Consider the following 21,260-nt stretch of genomic DNA (forward strand, 5'->3'; position numbering starts at 1 on the left):
TTATGAGAAGTATTGACGTTCATCACGAATGATGTACTTCTCATTTGAGGGTTATCCAGTGTATAAACCTTTTATACACCCACGTAGTCGAATAGAATATACTATTCCTATAGCCCATGAAACTGCGCTAACCCATCGACTCCCGTGCTAGTCTTCGTGAGTCATTGTTGTCCATGCAATGACCTGGACCAGGGATTTTTGATAATAAATATTCCAAGTTCACTTAATAGGGTTTCATTCATCAGATCACGTATCTGACAAACCTAGGAGAAGAAATACAAACATTAACCCATTGAATAAACTTATCTGGAAACCCAAACTTTTCCATGATTTTTAGGAGAGCATTCCATTCAATAGTATCATAAGCTTTCTGCAAGTCAATCTTAATTGCACATCTAGGAGGACCTTTAGTTCTGTGATAATTCCTAGTGAGCTCATGAGCTAATAAAATATTGTCCTGGATAGCCCTTCTAGAAATAAAAGCAGATTGACAAGGGCTAACAAGGCAGCTAATAGTATTCTTCATTCTAATAGTCAGGATCTTAGTTATACATTTGTAGATGACATTACAACATGAAATAGGTCTGAATTCAGTCATCTTAGAAGCACCAGGAACCTTAGGCACAAGAGAAAGTAGAGTGGAATTTACCTCCCCTAGAAGCTTCCCAGTCTTGAAGAATCTATTAATAGCCTCCACCACATCATCCCCAACAATTTTCCAACATTCCTTGAAGAACAAAGCAGAAAATCCATCTGGCCCAGGAGCCTTATCAATACGAATGGTGGAAAGTGCATAGACCACCTCATCCCTAGTAACCATGGCACTAAGATCAGCAGCTTGCTCATCAGTAGCATACCTATCAAAAGTAATAGAGTCAAGTAAACTTAACCCATCAACAATGGCCTGAGAGGTACCAAACTACTTGCTATAAAAATCCACACATTCAGAAGCCACATCATGAACTTGGACCAGTTTCACACCATCTTCATTGTATAAGAAAGGAATATTATTCCTTGATCTCATCTCTTTCATGGAGTTATGAAAGAATTTGGTATTTTGATTACCCACATCAATCTTCTGCACTCTGGATTTCTGTCTCACCATGGATTCCTCCATGTCAGCAAGTTTAGAGTAAGAAGCCACAACAGACTTCTCCTGTTCCCTGATATTCATATCAAGAGGTTCCTTCTGCAACCTGGTTTGAAGCTGCTCCATAACATGCCTAGCTTCCTGCACCTGAGAACCACACCCAGCAAATCTCACCTTCTTCCACTTAGCCAAGGCCTTCTTCACATTCTTCAACCTGCACACAAGCTTAAACATAGGATTACCACACACTAGTAAGACCCAAGCCTTACTAACAATACCCTGAAATTCTTCATCTTGAGTCTAAGCATTGAAAAATTTGAAAGATCTAGGCCCTGCAGCCAGCCCCTCAAATAAGGAGAGAACAAAGGGAGAATGATCAGAAATCAAGGGATTAAAAAACTCAGCCTTAGCATCAGGGCACATAGCTACCCAATCAATATTCACTAGAATTCTGTCCAATTTCTCAGCCACAGCACCACTACCTACTTGCTTGTTGGACCAAGTGTACTCACAGCCTATATAAGATCAATAAAAAAGACATGCCTCATGAACAAAATCCCTGAAATCCACCATACTGCCATCCCTCACAACAGATCCACCTATCTTATCCCTCACCTCAAGGACAATGATGAAGGTTAGCAAGATGGCTAAGAGAACTCCAGAGCTCCTTCCTAACCAAGGGATCATTACTAGCATAAACAAAGCTTATTAAGGAAGCTTTGCCATCAGCAAAATTGGCCATCACAGTAATATGTTGAGCACTCTTGTCAATAAGGCAGAGTTTGACCGAAGTTGTGTCCCAAAACACCCAGATTCTACCAGAGCTATCAAAATCATAATTATGAATCCAATCTCAAGTAGGCAGCAATCTCTGCCTAACATTCACACTTTTCCCGACATCTATATGGGTCTCAAATACACTACAAACACACAAGTTATTACTTCTAGCAAACCTAGTAACCTCCCTAGCTCTAGAAGGATGGTTCATCCCTCTAACATTCCATCCTCCCATATTAATCATTAAAACTGTGGGAAGGTCCTTTACTAGGCATGGGACCAGAACCTTTACCCAAAATTTTAGCCTCAAAAGCCAAAACATTACTTTCAACAATGGTGGATTGGGCAAAGGACAACTTACCTCCATCATCAATCCTTGAATAGCTGGTCTCTATCCCTTGAACACTGCTACCATCTTCATGAACCATAAAAGGCCTTAATAACATCTTCTTCTCCATGCCTCCTAAAATAATAGGTTTACTGCTCATGGAATGCCCTGAGATTGGTTTTGTACCACCATTACCCCCACTAACATAAACTTCATGAAGCACTGCTCCAGCAAAAAGACAGTCACTAGCCTCCTCAACAACCATATTAGGTCTCACAAGCATTTGCCCTTCCTTCCCACCAAAATTCCTGCTTTTGCTACTCACCCCAACACCCTGTAAAGGTAATTTACCAGCATCACCCATTAAGAGTCTCCTAACAGTATTCATTTCAGCAGCAACCCCCACATTCTTCTTCCCAATACCACCTGGAATCCCCTCATAACCCTCTGTATCTCTACCCTTTCTCTTCATACTACCCTTATATTTCACCTCAGTCCACCCCTCTGTAGAACCATTGACACCCTTCATAGGCTCTCCTTCTAAAGCTTGAGAAGGAACCACAACTTCAACCTCAACAACTTTATCACTCTCCATGGGAACATGCTCCACTTTGTCATCTACCCCCTTCTTTGCCTTAGCAGCCTCAAGACAAGAACCAGAACTATGCCCCAATTCACAACAGTGTACACAGTACCTTGGCTTCCAAGCATACTCAACGCCAATGTCCAAATCCTCACCATCAATACACAACTCCAATGCAGTAGGCAACTCCCTATCCATAGGAATCTCCACACAAACCCTAGCATAAGGCATCCTCAAACCAGATGTTGTAGGACCATCAAGGAAAAGAGGCTTCCCAAGAGTACTAGTAATGTCATCTAACCCCTCTTCATGCCAAAGATGAATTGGAACCCCCTTGAGAATAACCTAAATAGGCATAGACTTCAGCCTCATAACCTCCTTCTCAAGAAATGGAGCCCAAGGTCGAGCTATAAAGATCCTTTTAGCCACTGAGATAGGTTCATGGTCTAATATCATAAGTTTGTCTTCCTCTAGGGCAACTCTAATGACATAAACAGAATCACCATGGAGAGTAAAAGAAACATCTCCTTTAGGCCTCCAAGTCTTCAACAAAGTTCTTTTAACAACCATAAATGGCAACTTACTCCCAAAAAAATTACCAATTATGAGTCGTTTACAATCCTCAATCCTATCTAAATAATTCGAAGAAGAAATAACAGTCCTATCATTGACTAGAACAGGGTCTCAAAAATCAAGAGGTTTCCTACCAGCAAGTCGATTCTTAGCAAAGAGTTTGGTCCAATCAAGAGAATAATTCATACCTCTCTCAGGAGTAGCAACAAATTGATTCGAAGGAAGCTCTGAATCAACCCCCTTCTCAGATCCATCAGCAAAAGAAGCTTGGACAGGAACTCTCGTCGGAGCACACAGAGCACTGACTCCTCTACTCATAAACCCTGAATTCAATGTCCCCTCAACAAATCGAACCTGTTCTGATGATTTCTCCGATCTAAAATGACCAGAGGAACTATCACCAGGAACTAGGACGGGACCCTTCATCTCCACCACCACTGGCTGGAGCGCAACAGTGGCGAAGAGATTCTTGAATTCACAAAAAAAGAAGCCAAAATCCAAGAAAATAGGAACAGAAAACGATCAATGAAGTTGTCGGCAAGAAGATAACACCAGCTACAAGTGTCGGAAAAAGAATAGCCGCCGCCGTCAAAACCGCAACACCGGGTTCATTCTATCTCCTCTCTAGGGTTTTGTGCTAAGCTTCAAAATAGGCAGATGGGAGTTGCTGATGCGCTCCGCCGGAAGTGTGAATACAGAGTGAAGGTAAGGTACTAACAAGTAACTACGAAGATCCGGATCACCACACTTTGATAAAGTTGCCACCACAAAGTGATAAAGAAACCGTTTGAGCTAACACTGCACCAGGATAAAGTTTCCACCACCAGATGATAAAGACGCTCGAAATCCACCACCAATGGCTCTTCCAAAAACCAGAGGATAAAGGAAAATGATCTAAACAAATCCAAAGTCACAAAAGACTCTATAATTTCTCAAATTTGTTTTCTGATTTTTCCATTGATAATAAGCCTCATTATATAGAGGAGAATACATTAAAAGGAGTTATAAAAGCTAATCTACATGCATAGGAACTAGATACATTGGGAACAACCTAGTTTAAATGCATGAATGTGGAAAGACGAGACTAAATTTAATGCAGATTACTAAATACGAAAATGACTCTTCAAATCTTCGAGAACCTTCTTTAAAGACTATATTTATCCATTTGAGTGGTCCAACTTCAGTAAAGTAACGCTCATCCATATATGGGACTTGGTTAGTGGAAAGAGGACCTTGTGGGCTGACTGGGTGAGAAATAATCTTATCAAAGATCAGCATTTCTGGACTCTTTCAGCCCCGAGTAACAACTCTTGGTGTTGGCGTCGGATTCCAGCCAGTAAGCCCACGGCTCAGCGTCTCATGTGTACTTCTTTGGGGGATGGCCAGGATACTACATTCTGGACTAACTTATGGCATCCTCGGGGTCTTCTTTATGATGTATTCGACGAGGGGTATAGATATGATTCTCACCTACACTTAGATGCACGGGCCTCTCAGTTTATTGGGCAGTCGGGCTGGGTTTTTCCTACTCATATTGCAGCCATGTTAGGGACTATCGCGGTCGAGCCTAGAGAGGTGGTGGTAGATAGTACTCTCAAAGATGAGGTGATATGGATGCCCAACTAGAATGGAGAGTTTACTCTCAAAGAGACGTGTGAAGCAATTCGACCCGGAGGGAGTCGACTAAGCTGGACTTCCTTGGTATGGTCACCGGGTGGAATACCCAAACATTATTTCATCACGCGGCTTTCTTTTCAAAGACGCCTCAAAACTAGAGCCCTTCTGGCTAGTTGGGGTATGGTTATAGACACTATATGTATTTTCTGTGGGGGAGATGAAGAAACAGATTTCCACCTATTATTTGGCTGTTCGGTTACAAAGAATATAGGAATCACTATTACGCAAGATGAGATTTCAGAGAGTAAGTGTTGGTGATTGGGAAAAGGAGTTACAGTGGTGTCTTAGTCACTTTGGTGGGCTTTCCATTGCTGCCCGGGTGGGTCGGTTGTTTTTAAATGCCTATGTCTATCATATTTGGAAGGAGCGGAATAACAGGGTATTTAGAGGCAAAGTCATGTCGTCGGGGCTGATTATCCATACTATCTGTGATGAAGTGCGGATCAAGCTGAACGCCGTTACCAGATGATTTGAAGATATCGAAGAGAATCGTAGGACCATCGATTGTTGGAATCTTACTATCTCTCTTCAGAAGCCGGTCTATACTTCATGTAAGATGCGGGGTATGGTGCCATTATTCGAGATTCGGAGGGGATTGTTGTTAGAGCCGCTACTGGTCAGGTTGATGGACAGACTATCTTTATACATGAGCTGCAGGGTGTTGAGTTGGGATTGGAGTTAGCACTTAGTGCCGGGTTGCAGGAAGTTGAGCTTGGTCTGGACTCGATGAATATCAAGTTACTTCTTGCAAAACCAGATCAGAAATTACCATGGAGGGCGAGGCGTTTATGGAAGAGAGTTCCGAGGCTTAAGAGCCAATTTCGGAGTTTTCGGGTTTTTTTATGTCTATAGAGAAGCAAACCAAGCAGTTGATTACTTGTCAAAGATGAAGCTCGGACTGGGAGTAACTCACTTGAATATTAGTCAACTGCCAGTGGAATTAGTCAACATTGTTAATGCGGACTCTAGAGGGACAGTGAGAATGAGGAAAGGGTGGGGTTAATGAAACGATGTAATTTAATTTCTTTGCTGTCTTTTTTGGTTTCTGATTCCATTGTATTCGGTCCGGGCTTCTCCGGCTTATCATTATAAAAAAAAAGTAACGCTCAGCCCATTGATAGGCGTGTTTGCGTATTCTAGCTCTGTTTTCTCCAGCTTTGGCTGATTCAGCACTGGTGCTCCCGCATCAGACTCTCCGGGTTGGAAAGGATTTGTCCTCAAATCTGATAGCTCTTCGTCTTCAATGTATGGAGAAAGATCACCCACATTGAAAGTACCCGAAACACCATAGTCACTTGGAAGCTCTAGTTTGTAAGCGTTATCACCAAACTTCTCAAGTATCTTAAAAGGACCCTCTGCCCTTGGCATCAGCTTCAACTTGCGCTTGTTTGGAAACCTCTCCTTTTTTAGGTGTAACCAGACCAGATTACCTGGTTCAAAGGACTTAGCACGTCTGTTTTTGTTGGCCTTTTTCTTGTACTTCTCATTGGACCTTTCAATTTCTGCTCGAACATCCTCGTGAAGCTTCTTCATTGTAGTTACCCTTTCTTTTGCTTCAAAGTCTGCCTTAAACCCCAAAGGTATTGAAATCAGATCTATAGGATTAAGTGGATTAAGACCATACACAGTCTCAAAAGGTAAACGTTTTGTCGTGTAGCTTATGGACCTACTATAAGCAAACTCAGTCTGAGCTAGATTCAGATCCCATTCCTTCAAGTTCTTCTTTATCAAGCCTCTCAAAAGAGTAGTTAAGGTTCTATTTGTCACCTCTGTTTGACCATCAGTTTGTGGATGACAAGAAGTACTAAAAAGGAGCTTAGTACCAAGTAATCTCCTCAAGGTCTTCCAGAAATAGCTCAGAAACTTCGAATCACGACCAGAAACAATGGTCTTAGGAATACCAGGAAGGCTTACAACCTCCTTAAAATACAAGTCAGCAACCATACTAGCATCATCAGTCTTGTGACAAGGAATAAAATGGGCCATTTTGCTGAATCTATCAACTACCACCATGATAGAATCTTTACCCCTCTGAGTTCTCGGTAGTCCCATAATGAAGTCCATGCTCACATCATCCCAGGGCTATATTGGAACAGGTAAAGGAGTGTACAGACCTGGTTGGAAATGGCTTTTCATCCTTTGACACATGGCACACCTTTCTATGATTGAATGGACATCTCTTACCATCTTGGGCCAATAGAAATGCTCCTGAAGCATGTCCAATGTTTTGTTAATCCCAAAATGACCAGAAAGACCTCCGTCATGTGCTTCACAAATCAGCAACTCCCGAACAAAACTTCTTGGCACGCAGAGCTGGTTTCCTTTAAAAAGAAATCCATCTTGCAAATGGTACTGATTTGTAACTCCCTTTTTGCACTCATTATAGACTTCAACAAAGTCAAAGTCTTCATCATATAGTGTCTTCAACAAATCGAATCCCATAATCCGAGAATCCAGAACAGAGATTAAAGCATACCTTCTTGAGAGTGCATCAACAACAATATTCGTTTTTCCAGTCTTGTACTTTGACACAAATGAGAAGGATTGTAGAATTCTACCCATTTAGCATGTCAGTTGTTCAACCTGTGGTGGTTGTTTATGAACTTCAGTGCCTCATGGTCAGAATGCAAAACGAACTGACCTGGCCTTAAATAATGCTCTGAATGAGTCAAAGCTCTCACAATAGCATAAAACTCCTTACCATAGGTTGAGTAGTTTTTCTGTGCCCTTGGAAGTTTCTCACTGAAATAAGTAATGGGACGTTATCCTTAGATAAGAACAACTCCTATACCAACTCCACTATCATCACACTCAACTTCAAACACTTGATTAAAATCTGGAAGTGCTAAAATAGGTGCTTCGCATAACTTGTGTTTCACCACTTCAAATGCGTTTTGGGTAGCACTGCTCAATTCGAACTTGTCTTTCTACAAGCATTCAGTTATTGGCGCCACGACAGTGCTGAAATTTTTCACAAAGCGTTTATAGAATAATACAAGTCCATGAAAGCTTCTTTCATCAGATTGGGTTGCCGGAACTGCCAATTCCTTATAGCTTCAACTTTGCTTTCATCAACTGATATGCCCTTATCTGAAACAATATAACCAAGAAACACAATGCTAAAAGTAAAGAACTTACTCTTCTCTGGCTTAGCATATAGCTTGTTTCTTCTCAACACCTTGAAAACTTCCCTGAGGTGTATAACATGCTCTTCTTCAGTTTTGCAGTAGACTAGCCATGAAAGTGTTGGGTGCACTAGATAATCCAAATGGCATGACTAGCCATTCAAACAATCCACTTTTTGTTTTGAAGGAAGTCTTCCGTTCATCACCTTCCTTCATTCTGATTTGGTGATATCCACTCCTTAGGTCAATTTCTGAGAATACCTTTGATCCATTCAGCTCATCTAGCATGTCATCCAACCTGGGTATAGGATAACGATACTTGATAGTTATCTCGTTAATAGCTCGATTGTCTACACACATTCTCATCGAACCATCTTTCTTTGGTACAAGCAGAGCTGGTACGGAACATGGACTCATGCTCTCCCTGACATACCCTCGATCAATCAGCTCTTGCACTTGTTTCTGCAACTCCTTAGCCTCTTTTGGATTGCATCTATAAGAAGGACGATTTGGGAAAGGTGCACTAGGTAATAAATCAATTTGATGCTCAATACCCCTGTTGGGAGGTAGTCCGTGAAAGATATATTCCCTCGGTCTGAAGGAATGGGATCCTTCTAAGGGAATAAATCAATTTGATGCTCAAACCCGTGCACCTAAATGAAGATGTGAATCATATCTATGCGTCTCATCAAATGCATAAAAAAGAAGTCCATGAGGATGCCATAAATCAGTCCAGAATTTGGTGTTATGACCATCCCTCAAAGAAGTGCAAATGAGTCGCTGAGCAGACAACCAGTTGGCTAGAATCCGATGCCAACACCAAGAACTAGTACTCGGAGCTGATAAAGTCCAGAAATGCTGATCCTTGATAAGGTTTTTTCTCACCCAATCAGCCACAGAGTCGTCTTACCACTAACCAAATCCCATATATGTCGAAGATTCGACGCCTCGAACAACACCTCGATATTATAAAAACCAAAACCCCCTTCACCAGTAGGGTAACATAGGCTTTCCCAGCCAATAGGAGCTCTCTTACACCCCATATCTTCCTAGACCACAGAAACTTACTGAAGACATTGATATCATTCATAACTCTTTTGGGAATAACAAACACCGTTGCCCAATATACCAACATGCTATTTGATGAGACATGAAAATGTCCCATCTGAATCTCTTAACTCGGGCTAGTTAGTCTATTTCGAGCTGTTACTCTGATGATTTTCTTGTTTTTCTTTCTCAGGTGCCTTTTGAAGAATTGTGCACGATAAACAGATAAAAATGGGAAAAATGCATACTAAGGGTATTCTGGTCATTTGGAGATAAAAGTTGGCTGGATATTTTGGTCAATTGTGGTACTTGGATGAAAGTAGAGTCCAAGACGAACCCAACGACAAAAACGGAAGTCCGGTCGGACTTCGGATGGGAGAATTATAGCTAGTCAAAGTTTGGATCCAAATCTGGACCAAAGGTCAAAACGGATCTCTCTAGAGACAAGTGGCGTGAATCAATAACGACAAGATGAAATTGTCGGTATAGTTTTCGGCAAACGCGGGCGCCCTTTGGTATTTACGTAGCTAATGGCTCCATGTGATGTGACACAAGATAAAAATAAGGCCCGCGAAGATCTGATGGTTCAAGAGCCGCACAGGATGATAAGCTTTTATCCGACGGTCTCCCCTAGTGATACACGCCCAACTTGGTAATCCTTGTTACAGAAGATTGCAAGCCCCACTAGCCAACTATGCAAATTTCACATGAATTAGTTAGGGAATTCGAGACCCAATTGGAAAGACCCACCTGTCCCACTCATTCTTTTCCCAAATTAATGGGAAATCCCATTCTCTTTCCAATTTCCTCACCTCTATCTAATATTCTGGATTTATTTGCGAGAGAGTTAATGGAAAGAAGAGAATGGAGACACAAAAGGTGATATAGCTGGAGCTTCATTGAAAATGGAAAGAACCGAGAGAGATGATATGATTATTCTTGATAGTATTTTTCTTACCTTCTTGGCTAGAAATAATATTCAAGTGAAAGGGACTGGATATATTTGATAAATCCGGGAAGATCAGTGGTGATTGCTAATTTGATAGAGAAATAAAAGAAAGAAGGAAAGAATTAAAGCGGATGATTGATTTGAGAAGAACAAAGAAGGTGCTGGATATTTTCTGAAAACAGAAGTTTTTTTTTTTTTTGCATAAATCAGCAGGCTGAAGGGAAACCTGAACCCAAACAAAGAAAAGATAGGCTTCACGCCCACTACATCAAAAAAATAAAGAGTAAAAATCTAACACCAACAAGGTGCTCAAGTCATGCCCTCTAAACCCTAAGGCTATATCTCATATATAATAAAAACAAAATCAAGATCAAATCCACCTAATCATTAGGCGGAACACTGGCAACCCCGCAGACCATTCTCTTAGTTTGAGAAATCTTAGCTTCAAATTTCTTAACATTCAAACCAACTGAAGCAAGTCGCGAAGCTATAATAGAGACATTATTTGAAGCAAGAATATCACCATCACTAGCCTTCATCTTACCAAAATCAAGACTACGAGTAGCCTTAAATTGATGACAAGAAGCAATACCATCATCATACGCAGGCAGAATAGAAGGCCTATCATCATGCACCGCTACTTGCGCCAGCCGACCCCCCTCATCCCTCTTTGCACCTACTAAACCGGAACCTTCAACCATTTTACACCCAAACTCATCCTTATCAACAAGGACTAACCACTGTGAGGTATCAACATGAGTACTCACCTTCTTATGCCTATCATCAGGAGAAGAGGGCCCACTAGACCTTCCCTTTCGCTTCGCCACATTCTTGCTCTTGACATCTTGCCACCCCTCATCAGACCCAACCACAACGGTAGAACTCATAGACTGGACCAAAGCCGTCAACTCAACAGGTATGGTAGTCTCCATAGGAGCACTCGTCTCAATAACCATGTCACCCTCTACTGGAACCTCCTTTAGATTTGGAGGAACCACTCCATCATCACACTCCATAGAAGCAACCTTCTCACTAACATTTCCCTTCCCCTTAGGCACCCAAACTTGCTTCACCTTAGGCTCCGTAACTATCTTAGGACACTTAGAGAGAATATATCCCAAAACATGACAATTTTTGCAATAAAGTGGCTTCCAAGGGTACTCCACATCAATATAATCACAAATAACGCCACCTATTTCCACTGGAAAGTTGATAGGAAGCTTTTTTCCTAATTCTACCTCAATACAAACCCTCGCAAAAGCCATACGACTCCAAGCGGCCGTGATGGGCCTAGAAAGTTTCCTTAAATAGGTCTACACCCGCAAGTGCACGGGTGTCAAGTTGTAATAATTTCCGGTAAGACCGGTTTGTTCCTCAGGGACTAAGTGAAACCTATTCTAAGACTTGGAAGCAAGACAGTTTTGAAAATGGTTTTGGTTTTGGTTTTGAAATAAATAAAATATTAAAAATAAATTTACGAAAAGAAAATAATTACAAATGATACAAGGAATGGGGGAGAAACCTAAGGTTGTCGAATCCGTCCTTATAATAATTCTAACAATGATTCATTATGATTTAATTAATTAACAAATTCTTTATATAACTCAGACTTTTGGTCCATGAATGGTCCAAAAATCCGGAAGATTTTATCGTGAAAAAAACAATAAAAATTATTAATAAATCGTATCGATAAAATTATTTATGAAGAACTTCATCTAAGACCCTAGATAAAAAGGTTAGTTACTCATGGACATTATATAAGATAAATTGGAAAATAAAATAAAGAGAGAAAGAAGAAAACTTAACTTTTGTAGCTATTTCCAAACCAAACAGACCCTAAGGGAATAGTTTTCCTTTTGTTTTTACGATTTTCCAGGAAAACAGACCAAACAGACCCTTAGGGAAAACGATTTTCTCGTCTTCTCGGAATTGAATTCTCTGTGGGAAAATTATTTTCCCACATATTTTCTCATCTTCTCCAACTCTTTTTTTTTCTTTCTAATCTTTCTGTTTTCTCTCTCTTTTCTTAATCTCTCTGTTAATTCTCTCTTTCTATCTCTCTCACAAAGGTAGACGAATTATAATCAAAAAAATAAAATCAAAAATCAAGAAGAAAACTCCATTAAAGCTCTCTGTTTCTTTCTCTCTCAATCACTCTCTGTTTCTTTCTCTCTCAATCACTGAATCTCTCTGTCTCTCACAAAAAGAAAAATACAGAAGATGAAGAAGAAGAAAAATAGATGATGATGATGATGATCAATGGATGGTGCTCTCGGTTGTCTCTCTCTCTAACTCCATTTCTTCATCCCCAGCCGAGAGCTTTTTATATCACTCTCTCTCTCTAATATAGTCGGTTTTGGTTGAGCTACCAGAGGAAAACTCTCTAGTCGAGATGGTGATTTGTTTCGACCTCAAAACCGAGATACCCCCTACTCCTCCTTTGCTCTCTGCTTTATAAACAACTTTCCATTCTCCATCTTTCTCTAAAAATCATTCCATAAGCTTTCTCAATCTTTCCATCAATGACAAATTTTAATTAATTCCTCCTCATCTCTTCCCTTCTTCACTTCTCAAATATCCTTACTGTCAGAGAGATAGAGAGATGATTCTTTCTCTCTTTTAGAAAATAACTTGCCAAAGTAGTTAGGAGATAAAGAGAGAAAGATGGCCTTCACCTTCAAAGTTTCCATTTCTTATTTTCTTTTTTTGAATAAAAATGGAAGGCAATATCATCTCTAAGAAAATCATGATTTCCAGCTATCTCTTTCTAAATTTCTCATGAAATCCTTCCAATCTTTCCTTTCACAATCTCTTCAGTTAAGAGTAATATACCAAATCCCAACTTAGTCGAATCCCGGCTCCTTAGAATATCCAAGTTTTGATTCTTCCTGTTTTGAAGACAAAGAAATCTCTTTCTATGATGATCCCACGCCCTCCTGTTTGTTTTTATTGTCAACAATATATTAAGATTGTTAGATGTGAGAGAAAGTGGGTAGAGAAAAGATTTGGAATTGATCCAATCCTTGAGGCTGGTGTTGACGTGTTGTTTGTGGCCTTGATTCCATGCATTGCAGACCAATTTAAAAGCATGCAACGTGTTTTGAGATGTAGCCATGTGTCTTACAGTTGACTTGGTTAACCAATTTTGAACCAAACTTTGACTGACTACAGTTTTGTCATCCGTGCTCCGATTCGACTTCCGCTTTCGCCGATGGATTCGTATTGGACTCTACTTTCACATGAGAACAATATTGACCAGAATACCCTTGACATTAAAATGACCAAAATGCCCCTCAAGTATGTCTTTATCACGATGTTTTCGTATTGAACTCCATAACTGAGACCTGAGAAAGAAAAACAAGCAAATCATCAGAGTAACCGCTCGAAATGGACTAACTAACCCGAGTTAAGAGATTCAGATGAGACATTTTCATGTCCCATCAAACATCCCCAAACTTAGATTTTGCTAGTCCTCGAGCAAAAATAAAACTAAACCCAGTTCACCACTTTCGTAGGGACTCACGATTACACTTAGCACGTGCAACAAGCCGTTAAACCTCTAGGTTTCCCCTAGAGGACGAGTTTTGTCTCGTGAGGGTTTGCAGTGAATATACCCACAAAATTCAGAAATTTCAAAATCCAATAGGGTCTAAAAATGTTTATCCGGTAGATTTTTTTGAAAGTTAATAAAAATAAAATCCAAGTCGACCAACCATACAAAAGCTAAAATTCCCTTCACTAGTAATCAAGACCTAAAGTGCACGTGACCAGCCAATATGAGTATCATTTTGGTTCCAAACAGACAAGACCTCGATTACCTTCTCAATACATTTCGCCTCGACTACTGCCTCACGGTCATACACTCGAAAATTAAAGTCACTCAGAAATGGCTCACTCAATGCGCGAGTATGAGTGTGACAGAAACTCAACACATTACAAAAGATGGACTAAAAGTTTGGTGAACGACTGATCTCATAGAAAGGAAACAACCACTAATACGGAATGGGGAAGCTAACCAACTCTTCTCACCTGATCAACTATCTAACAATGCTTCCTAGAGGTCGATAGACACTAATGATGATGTGACTAGAACTCCTGAGAACTCGACGTCTTCAAATCTTCAAGAATTTCTTCAAAGGATAAACACTTAAAACAACTAAACAAACATTTTTTTTTTTTTGATTTTTTTTTTTTTTTTTTTTTTTTTTTTTTTCATAGTACTTTTCCGGTAACCAAACTCAAATACACAAAGAACTTTCTTGACATTATTCTTTCCTTGGGTATAATTCTCTTCATTTTGTTTCATGCCTTATTCTCAGGGTTCTAACAAATGGATTTTTATCTTCCTCTAGTTGACACTGTTTTCAAGTTTCTCAGACTACAAGAGAAAGGTTTACTTCCTGATGACATCCCTAGTGGTTGTAAAATTCGAACTCAAGAGATCAACTGAGCTCTAATGAATGTTGCGAGGTTGAGTAGGTCTTCACTCTACTCGGAGTTAGCTCAGAAGAGATCACTCAAAACAATAAGAAAGGCTCAGAATCTCACATGGGTTAAGTCTCCACTAATGATCAATTAAGTTCTCTCAGAAAAGTCTACTCTTCACCTATCTAACACTCACATAGCTAGTGCACAGACAACTTCAAGACTCGAAATTCATGGAAAAACCTTTAGCAAACGGATAGTCTGACAAACTAGACTCTATAACTATTAACAAGCAAAAACAACTAAACTCACATTTTCAATCCAAAATTTTTAAAATTTTGAAAATTTTTTTGAACCCTTTTGAATTTTTGAAATAAGGACTTAGCAAAAAATTCATTCCCCTATCCCCAAACTTAAACCGAACATTGTCCTCAATGTTCTGAAGACTATGTAAAAATGATAGGATGAGGGAAAGATATTACCTGATTCGGAAGTCCTAAGCGTGGGTTGCCTCCCAGAAAGCGCTAAGTTTAACGTCTTCAGCCAGACGAAACAGATGATTCGAAAAAATAAAAAGAATTAACCTACTGGATTACAGATATGTGATTAACTGTAAACCAATATTCGATACATCTGTGGGTCCACCCAAAACACAAAGTTTTTAGTGAACGAAAGTCTCACATTTTTGTGAATTGCAGAGAGTGCATGTGAGACTATCAAATAAGAAGGGCAATCCCCAAACTTAGTGGATGCACAGTCCACTAAGTAACTATAAATACTCGGACCAATGACTAGAAAGTCATCAAAAGGATCGACATAACAATGAAGGGCCAATATATCCGTCGAAGGCAGAAAGTCATCTGCAAGTTTAGTGGATAGAATATCCACTATTTCCATAGACGTTCTCGAGGAGACATCTGAAGTGTCCCAAAAGGGATCAACAACCGAGTCTGAGACCATGTGAAAGGTCAAACTAGACTCTAAGGGTAAGGCAATATGCTCGGGGGCCACGTCAAGGTCCATGGTTTCCTTAGGTAAACAGTCTGACAAACTATCTAACATGTCTCTACTGTCATCAATGTCCTCAAATACATCTGGAGTCTCGCAGTCATTCATAATATCATGCCTTCCTAGAATTTCATCTAAGGCTGACTCCTTACAAATCTCAAATGTCGGAAAGTTCAGAATAGTGTCATTCCCAAACTTGCTCATAGCGCCGTCATTCTGGATATCAACGTCTAATACAGTCCTATCATGGTGAGATGACATAGGTGGAGGAAGCAAGACAACAAGGTCATCAGACCTTTCAGGCTCTAGGATATTATCAGTAAATTCATCGACATTTAACTTAGTACTAGGGTTAGACGTATTAACCTCGTCATCGTACCTAGTACCTTCCTGAGTTTGGGGTGGTGAAACCCCTTCCTCGTCGGCGAACAACTGTGACTTAAACATTTTTACCTGTTGAGCCAAGGACTCAGTATCCTGCTGCATTTGAGTCGCAAATTGTGACATAATCTCAATAAGACGACTCTCGGACTCTGATCGAGATCTATCTTCAAGAGTCTCCTCGTAATAAGGTTCGCTAGTGTAATTAAACGTAGACTCTTGATAATAACTTCCTCCGTACATATTAGGATCATACCTGTCTCTAAAGTCATTGGTCTCAGAATAGTGTGGACAATAAGGTCTCTCATATATATTTGGCGTCGGACCATATCCATCGCTAATCGGACCATCTCTACACATTTGTTGATAATCTCCTAATGTCATATGAGATTGATCAGGCTCATATGGTCTACTCCACTCACTAATCGGACTGTTTCTAGACATTCGTTTATAATCCTGAAATGTCATACCCGGTCGGTTAGGCTCGTCTCTACACATCTGTTGGTACTCTCCTAGGGTCATACCAGTTCGGTTAGGCTCAACTAGCCTATTCCCCTCGTTAAGTCGTTGACAATCTCTTAGAGTCGTACCACATTGGTTAAGCCAGTCTTTACGCAACTGTTGGTATTCTCTTAAGGTTATATCAGTTCGGTTGATTACGGGTCCCTTTAGATCAAGGTCATCATCATCAACAGGGTATGTCCAACCATTGGAAAAATGTGCCATGATGGTCAGGCACGATCACAAGATGAGAATTGACACTTATGTAACTAAACTTGACTCCTTTCTTTTGGTCTTTTTTTTTTTTTTTTTTTTTTTTTTTTTAACACGAAAACCGAGGAAGCACTACGAAGATCTTATAAAAAGTACCCACTAACAGGGGATTCGTGGGTGATTAGAGAAAGTTACCTCCCGTTCGAGACGGGCGACGACCTTTGCAGACGACCCGGGCCACTCTCCCCGCGAGTGTTCGAACCCGAGGCTTCGTTTTGGTTTTTCGGTTACAATTTATAAGCCCTCTAATTTAGGGTCAAAACTTTAATCCAAAAATAAAAACTAGAAAGTCTAAAGTCTCTCTCTCACCAAAAATAAAATAAAATAAAAAAATAAATGTAAATTTCTTCTTTTCGACCCCCTCCTCCTTGTTTGCGCCTTCTCTTTCGCTCCTTAATGCCCTACACACAAAAAATAGAGAAGCAAGTCAAAGTGGCCAAAAATAAAAACTTACCAAAAATAAAAACTTACCAAAAATAAAAACTTTCCAAGATTAGAACAAATTTAAAACATAGTCCCCGGCAGCGGCGCCAAAAACTTGATGGGCCTAGAAAGTTTCCTTAAATAGGTCTACACCCGCAAGTGCACGGGTGTCAAGTTGTAATAATTTCCGATAAGACCGGTTTGTTCCTCAGGGACTAAGTGAAACCTATTCTAAGACTTGGAAGTAAGACAGTTTTGAAAATGGTTTTGGTTTTGGTTTTGAAATAAATAAAATATTAAAAATAAATTTACGAAAAGAAAATAATTACAAATGATACAAGGAATGGGGGAGAAACCTAAGGTTGTCGAATCCGTCCTTATAATAATTCTAACAATGATTCATTATGATTTAATTAATTAACAAATTCTTTATATATCTCAGACTTTTGGTCCATGAATGGTCCAAAAATCCGGAAGATTTTATCGTGAAAAAAACAATAAAAATTATTAATAAATCGTATCGATAAAATTATTTATGAAGAACTTCATCTAAGACCCTAGATAAAAAGGTTAGTTACTCATGGACATTATATAAGATAAATTGGAAAATAAAATAAAGAGAGGAAGAAGAAAACTTAACTTTTGTAGCTATTTCCAAACCAAACAGACCCTAAGGGAATAGTTTTCCTTTTGTTTTTACGATTTTCCAGGAAAACAGACCAAACAGACCCTTAGGGAAAACGATTTTCTCGTCTTCTCGGAATTGAATTCTCTGTGGGAAAATTATTTTCCCACATATTTTCTCATCTTCTCCAACTCTTTTTTTTTCTTTCTAATCTTTCTGTTTTCTCTCTCTTTTCTTAATCTCTCTGTTAATTCTCTCTTTCTATCTCTCTCACAAAGGTAGACGAATTATAATCAAAAAAAGAAAATCAAAAATCAAGAAGAAAACTCCATTAAAGCTCTCTGTTTCTTTCTCTCTCAATCACTCTCTGTTTCTTTCTCTCTCAATCACTGAATCTCTCTGTCTCTCACAAAAAGAAAAATATATAGAAGATGAAGAAGAAGAAAAATAGATGATGATGATGATGATCAATGGATGGTGCTCTCGGTTGTCTCTCTCTCTAACTCCATTTCTTCATCCCCAGCCGAGAGCTTTTTATATCACTCTCTCTCTCTAATATAGTCGGTTTTGGTTGAGCTACCAGAGGAAAACTCTCCAGTCGAGATGGTGATTTGTTTCGACCTCAAAACCGAGATACCCCCTACTCCTCCTTTGCTCTCTGCTTTATAAACAACTTTCCATTCTCCATCTTTCTCTAAAAATCATTCCATAAGCTTTCTCAATCTTTCCATCAATGACAAATTTTAATTAATTCCTCCTCATCTCTTCCCTTCTTCACTTCTCAAATATCCTTACTGTCAGAGAGATAGAGAGATGATTCTTTCTCTCTTTTAGAAAATAACTTGCCAAAGTAGTTAGGAGATAAAGAGAGAAAGATGGCCTTCACCTTCAAAGTTTCCATTTCTTATTTTCTTTTTTTGAATAAAAATGGAAGGCAATATCATCTCTAAGAAAATTATGATTTCCAGCTATCTCTTTCTAAATTTCTCATGAAATCCTTCCAATCTTTCCTTTCACAATCTCTTCAGTTAAGAGTAATATACCAAATCCCAACTTAGTCGAATCCCGGCTCCTTAGAATATCCAAGTTTTGATTCTTCCTGTTTTGAAGACAAAGAAATCTCTTTCTATGATGATCCCACGCCCTCCTGTTTGTTTTTATTGTCAACAATATATTAAGATTGTTAGATGTGAGAGAAAGTGGGTAGAGAAAAGATTTGGAATTGATCCAATCCTTGAGGCTGGTGTTGACGTGTTGTTTGTGGCCTTGATTCCATGCATTGCAGACCAATTTAAAAGCATGCAACGTGTTTTGAGATGTAGCCATGTGTCTTACAGTTGACTTGGTTAACCGATTTTGAACCAAACTTTGACTGACTACAGTTTTGTCATCCGTGCTCCGATTCGACTTCCGCTTTCGCCGATGGATTCGTATTGGACTCTACTTTCACATGAGAACAATATTGACCAGAATACCCTTGACATTAAAATGACCAAAATGCCCCTCAAGTATGTCTTTATCACGATGTTTTCGTATTGAACTCCATAACTGGGACCTGAGAAAGAAAAACAAGCAAATCATCAGAGTAACCGCTCGAAATGGACTAACTAACCCGAGTTAAGAGATTCAGATGAGACATTTTCATGTCCCATCAGGCCGTATGTGCATTAAAAAACAAAGGCGTACCAACAACACTAGCAATAGCTGCTATACCATCACGATTCCACATATGAATTTGGTACACCATAAAATTAGCCCAAATTGGAACAGACTTCAACTTTGCAACCTCTTTTTCAATAAAAGGATGCCAAGGTTGAACAGGGAATAAATTACCTCCAATAAAGATAGGTTCATGATCTAAGATTGCAATTCTATCTTCCTCTAGCGCAATTCCAATAACAAAAACAGACTTGACATGTAGTGAAAATTGCACATCACCCTTAGGCTTCCATAATTTAGCAAGGTGTATTGAGACGTCTACCAACAAAGTTGCCAATCACAAGTCTCTCACAAAACTTAATATGTGTATCTAAAGAAGAAGAAGGAATTGAAGCACATAACTTACCATCAATTTGAGAAGGAGGGATGAACTTAAGTTTTTCTCGACCCGACACTTCTTTTTTAGCAAAAAGACTAGCCCAATTAGGATTACCTTGCAAATTAGCCCTTGAAACACCTCTAGGAAAACTCCCAAATTGATCATTAGCCCCTGAATTGACTCCGGAAAAAGCTCCAGATTGCACATTACTCAATCTAGGAGAATTTCCAAGCTGCTGTTTAGCCCCTGAATTGACCCCACCAGAACCAACCCCACATTGAGCGTTGTTAGAAAAAGAAGTAAACCCACTTTGATCTTCCAATTGGCCAGCACCCACATTAATTGACCCAACACCAAAAGCAAAGGACCCACTATTAGGAATTGAACCAGAATCCAAAATGGACCCACCAGAGCTAGAACCATATTTATTTGAACTAGGACTAGGACAAAAAGGGTTAGAATAGGGTTTGGCATAACCATAACACTCCAAACTGGTTCCATTCTTCATCTTCCCTGTACCAACTTGTCGTTCATCAATGGCTGCACCACCTTTCATCTTAAAACAAGGCGGAACACGAAACGACAATGAAGAATCATCACACACGTTAGATTGAAACCGAAAATGACTCTGACCAATGGCTGCATCCATTTCGATTACATTAGAATCACCATTAGTAACTGGATTTGTACTAAGCAGCAAACCCTCCATTGACGAACCAGGAGACTTTACCCCTAACCCCTTTATTTCACTAACATTAAGACTCGTATTCTTAGATCTAGGAGAATCTATAAGAAACCCCTTCTTAAGCCCTCCATTACCAGCTCCAGGCGAGCTTAAACCTATGATAGAACAGGAAAAAAACTTCACTTATCCAACAAGAAATCAAACCGACCAAGAAGGCACAACCCACAAAGATAACCTAACCAGTTAGACAAGGAAACAGAAAGAAAGGACCGAGCTAGTTGCCGAAAAACAAACCCACAATCACCATGAAAATCGACTAAACAGACCAAACAAGAAGAAGAATGTGAAAAGCCCTAAAATCGCCCAAAAGTGAATTTTCTCTCTCTTCGCCTTACTAATCCTTCTTCATTGAAAACAGAAGTTATTGAGATTTAGGAGCTGCTACTGATTTAGGTCTTGTCTTATAAAAGAACAAGGGAGAAAGGGTACGGATTATCTCATCTTTTGGGGGGGGGGGGGGGGTCTTATCTCTAGCTCAACTACAACAGAAAATTAGAGAGAGAGTCGCTCGACTTGAATCATCGTTTTATCTTCTTCTTTTCTTGTGAGAGTGAAAAGAGAGAAATTGTAGAGAGAAAGTGAGAGAGAGTTTAGTAGAAAAACAGAGAGTGAGAGAGAAAGAAAGAAATCAAATAAAACAGAGAGCATTAATTTCCTCTTCATCATCTATTTCTTCTTCTTCTTCCTTTATT

At 39.5% G+C, this 21,260-nt stretch overlaps 1 protein-coding gene and 1 pseudogene across 1 annotated transcript; both read right to left on the reverse strand.

Moving 5' to 3' along the window:
• Nucleotides 1-241: 241 nt before the first annotated feature.
• LOC147544110 (uncharacterized) lies at nucleotides 242-3,777 on the reverse strand. Its single transcript, XM_086635627.1, has 6 exons — nucleotides 3,540-3,777; nucleotides 3,154-3,449; nucleotides 2,229-3,111; nucleotides 1,491-1,605; nucleotides 924-1,304; nucleotides 242-857 (listed from the first exon to the last, which is right to left on the reverse strand). Exons 1-6 carry the CDS (start codon nucleotides 3,775-3,777, stop codon nucleotides 242-244), a joined length of 2,529 nt encoding a protein of 842 aa, XP_086491753.1.
• A 3,333-nt stretch (nucleotides 3,778-7,110) lies between these two features.
• LOC147544111 (uncharacterized) lies at nucleotides 7,111-9,196 on the reverse strand (annotated as a pseudogene).
• Nucleotides 9,197-21,260: the final 12,064 nt, after the last annotated feature.

Source organism: Eschscholzia californica, unplaced genomic scaffold, assembly GCF_041429995.1.
Source record: "Eschscholzia californica isolate CP2 unplaced genomic scaffold, dmEscCali1.0.p SCAF_4, whole genome shotgun sequence".
NCBI lineage: Eukaryota > Viridiplantae > Streptophyta > Magnoliopsida > Ranunculales > Papaveraceae > Eschscholzia > Eschscholzia californica.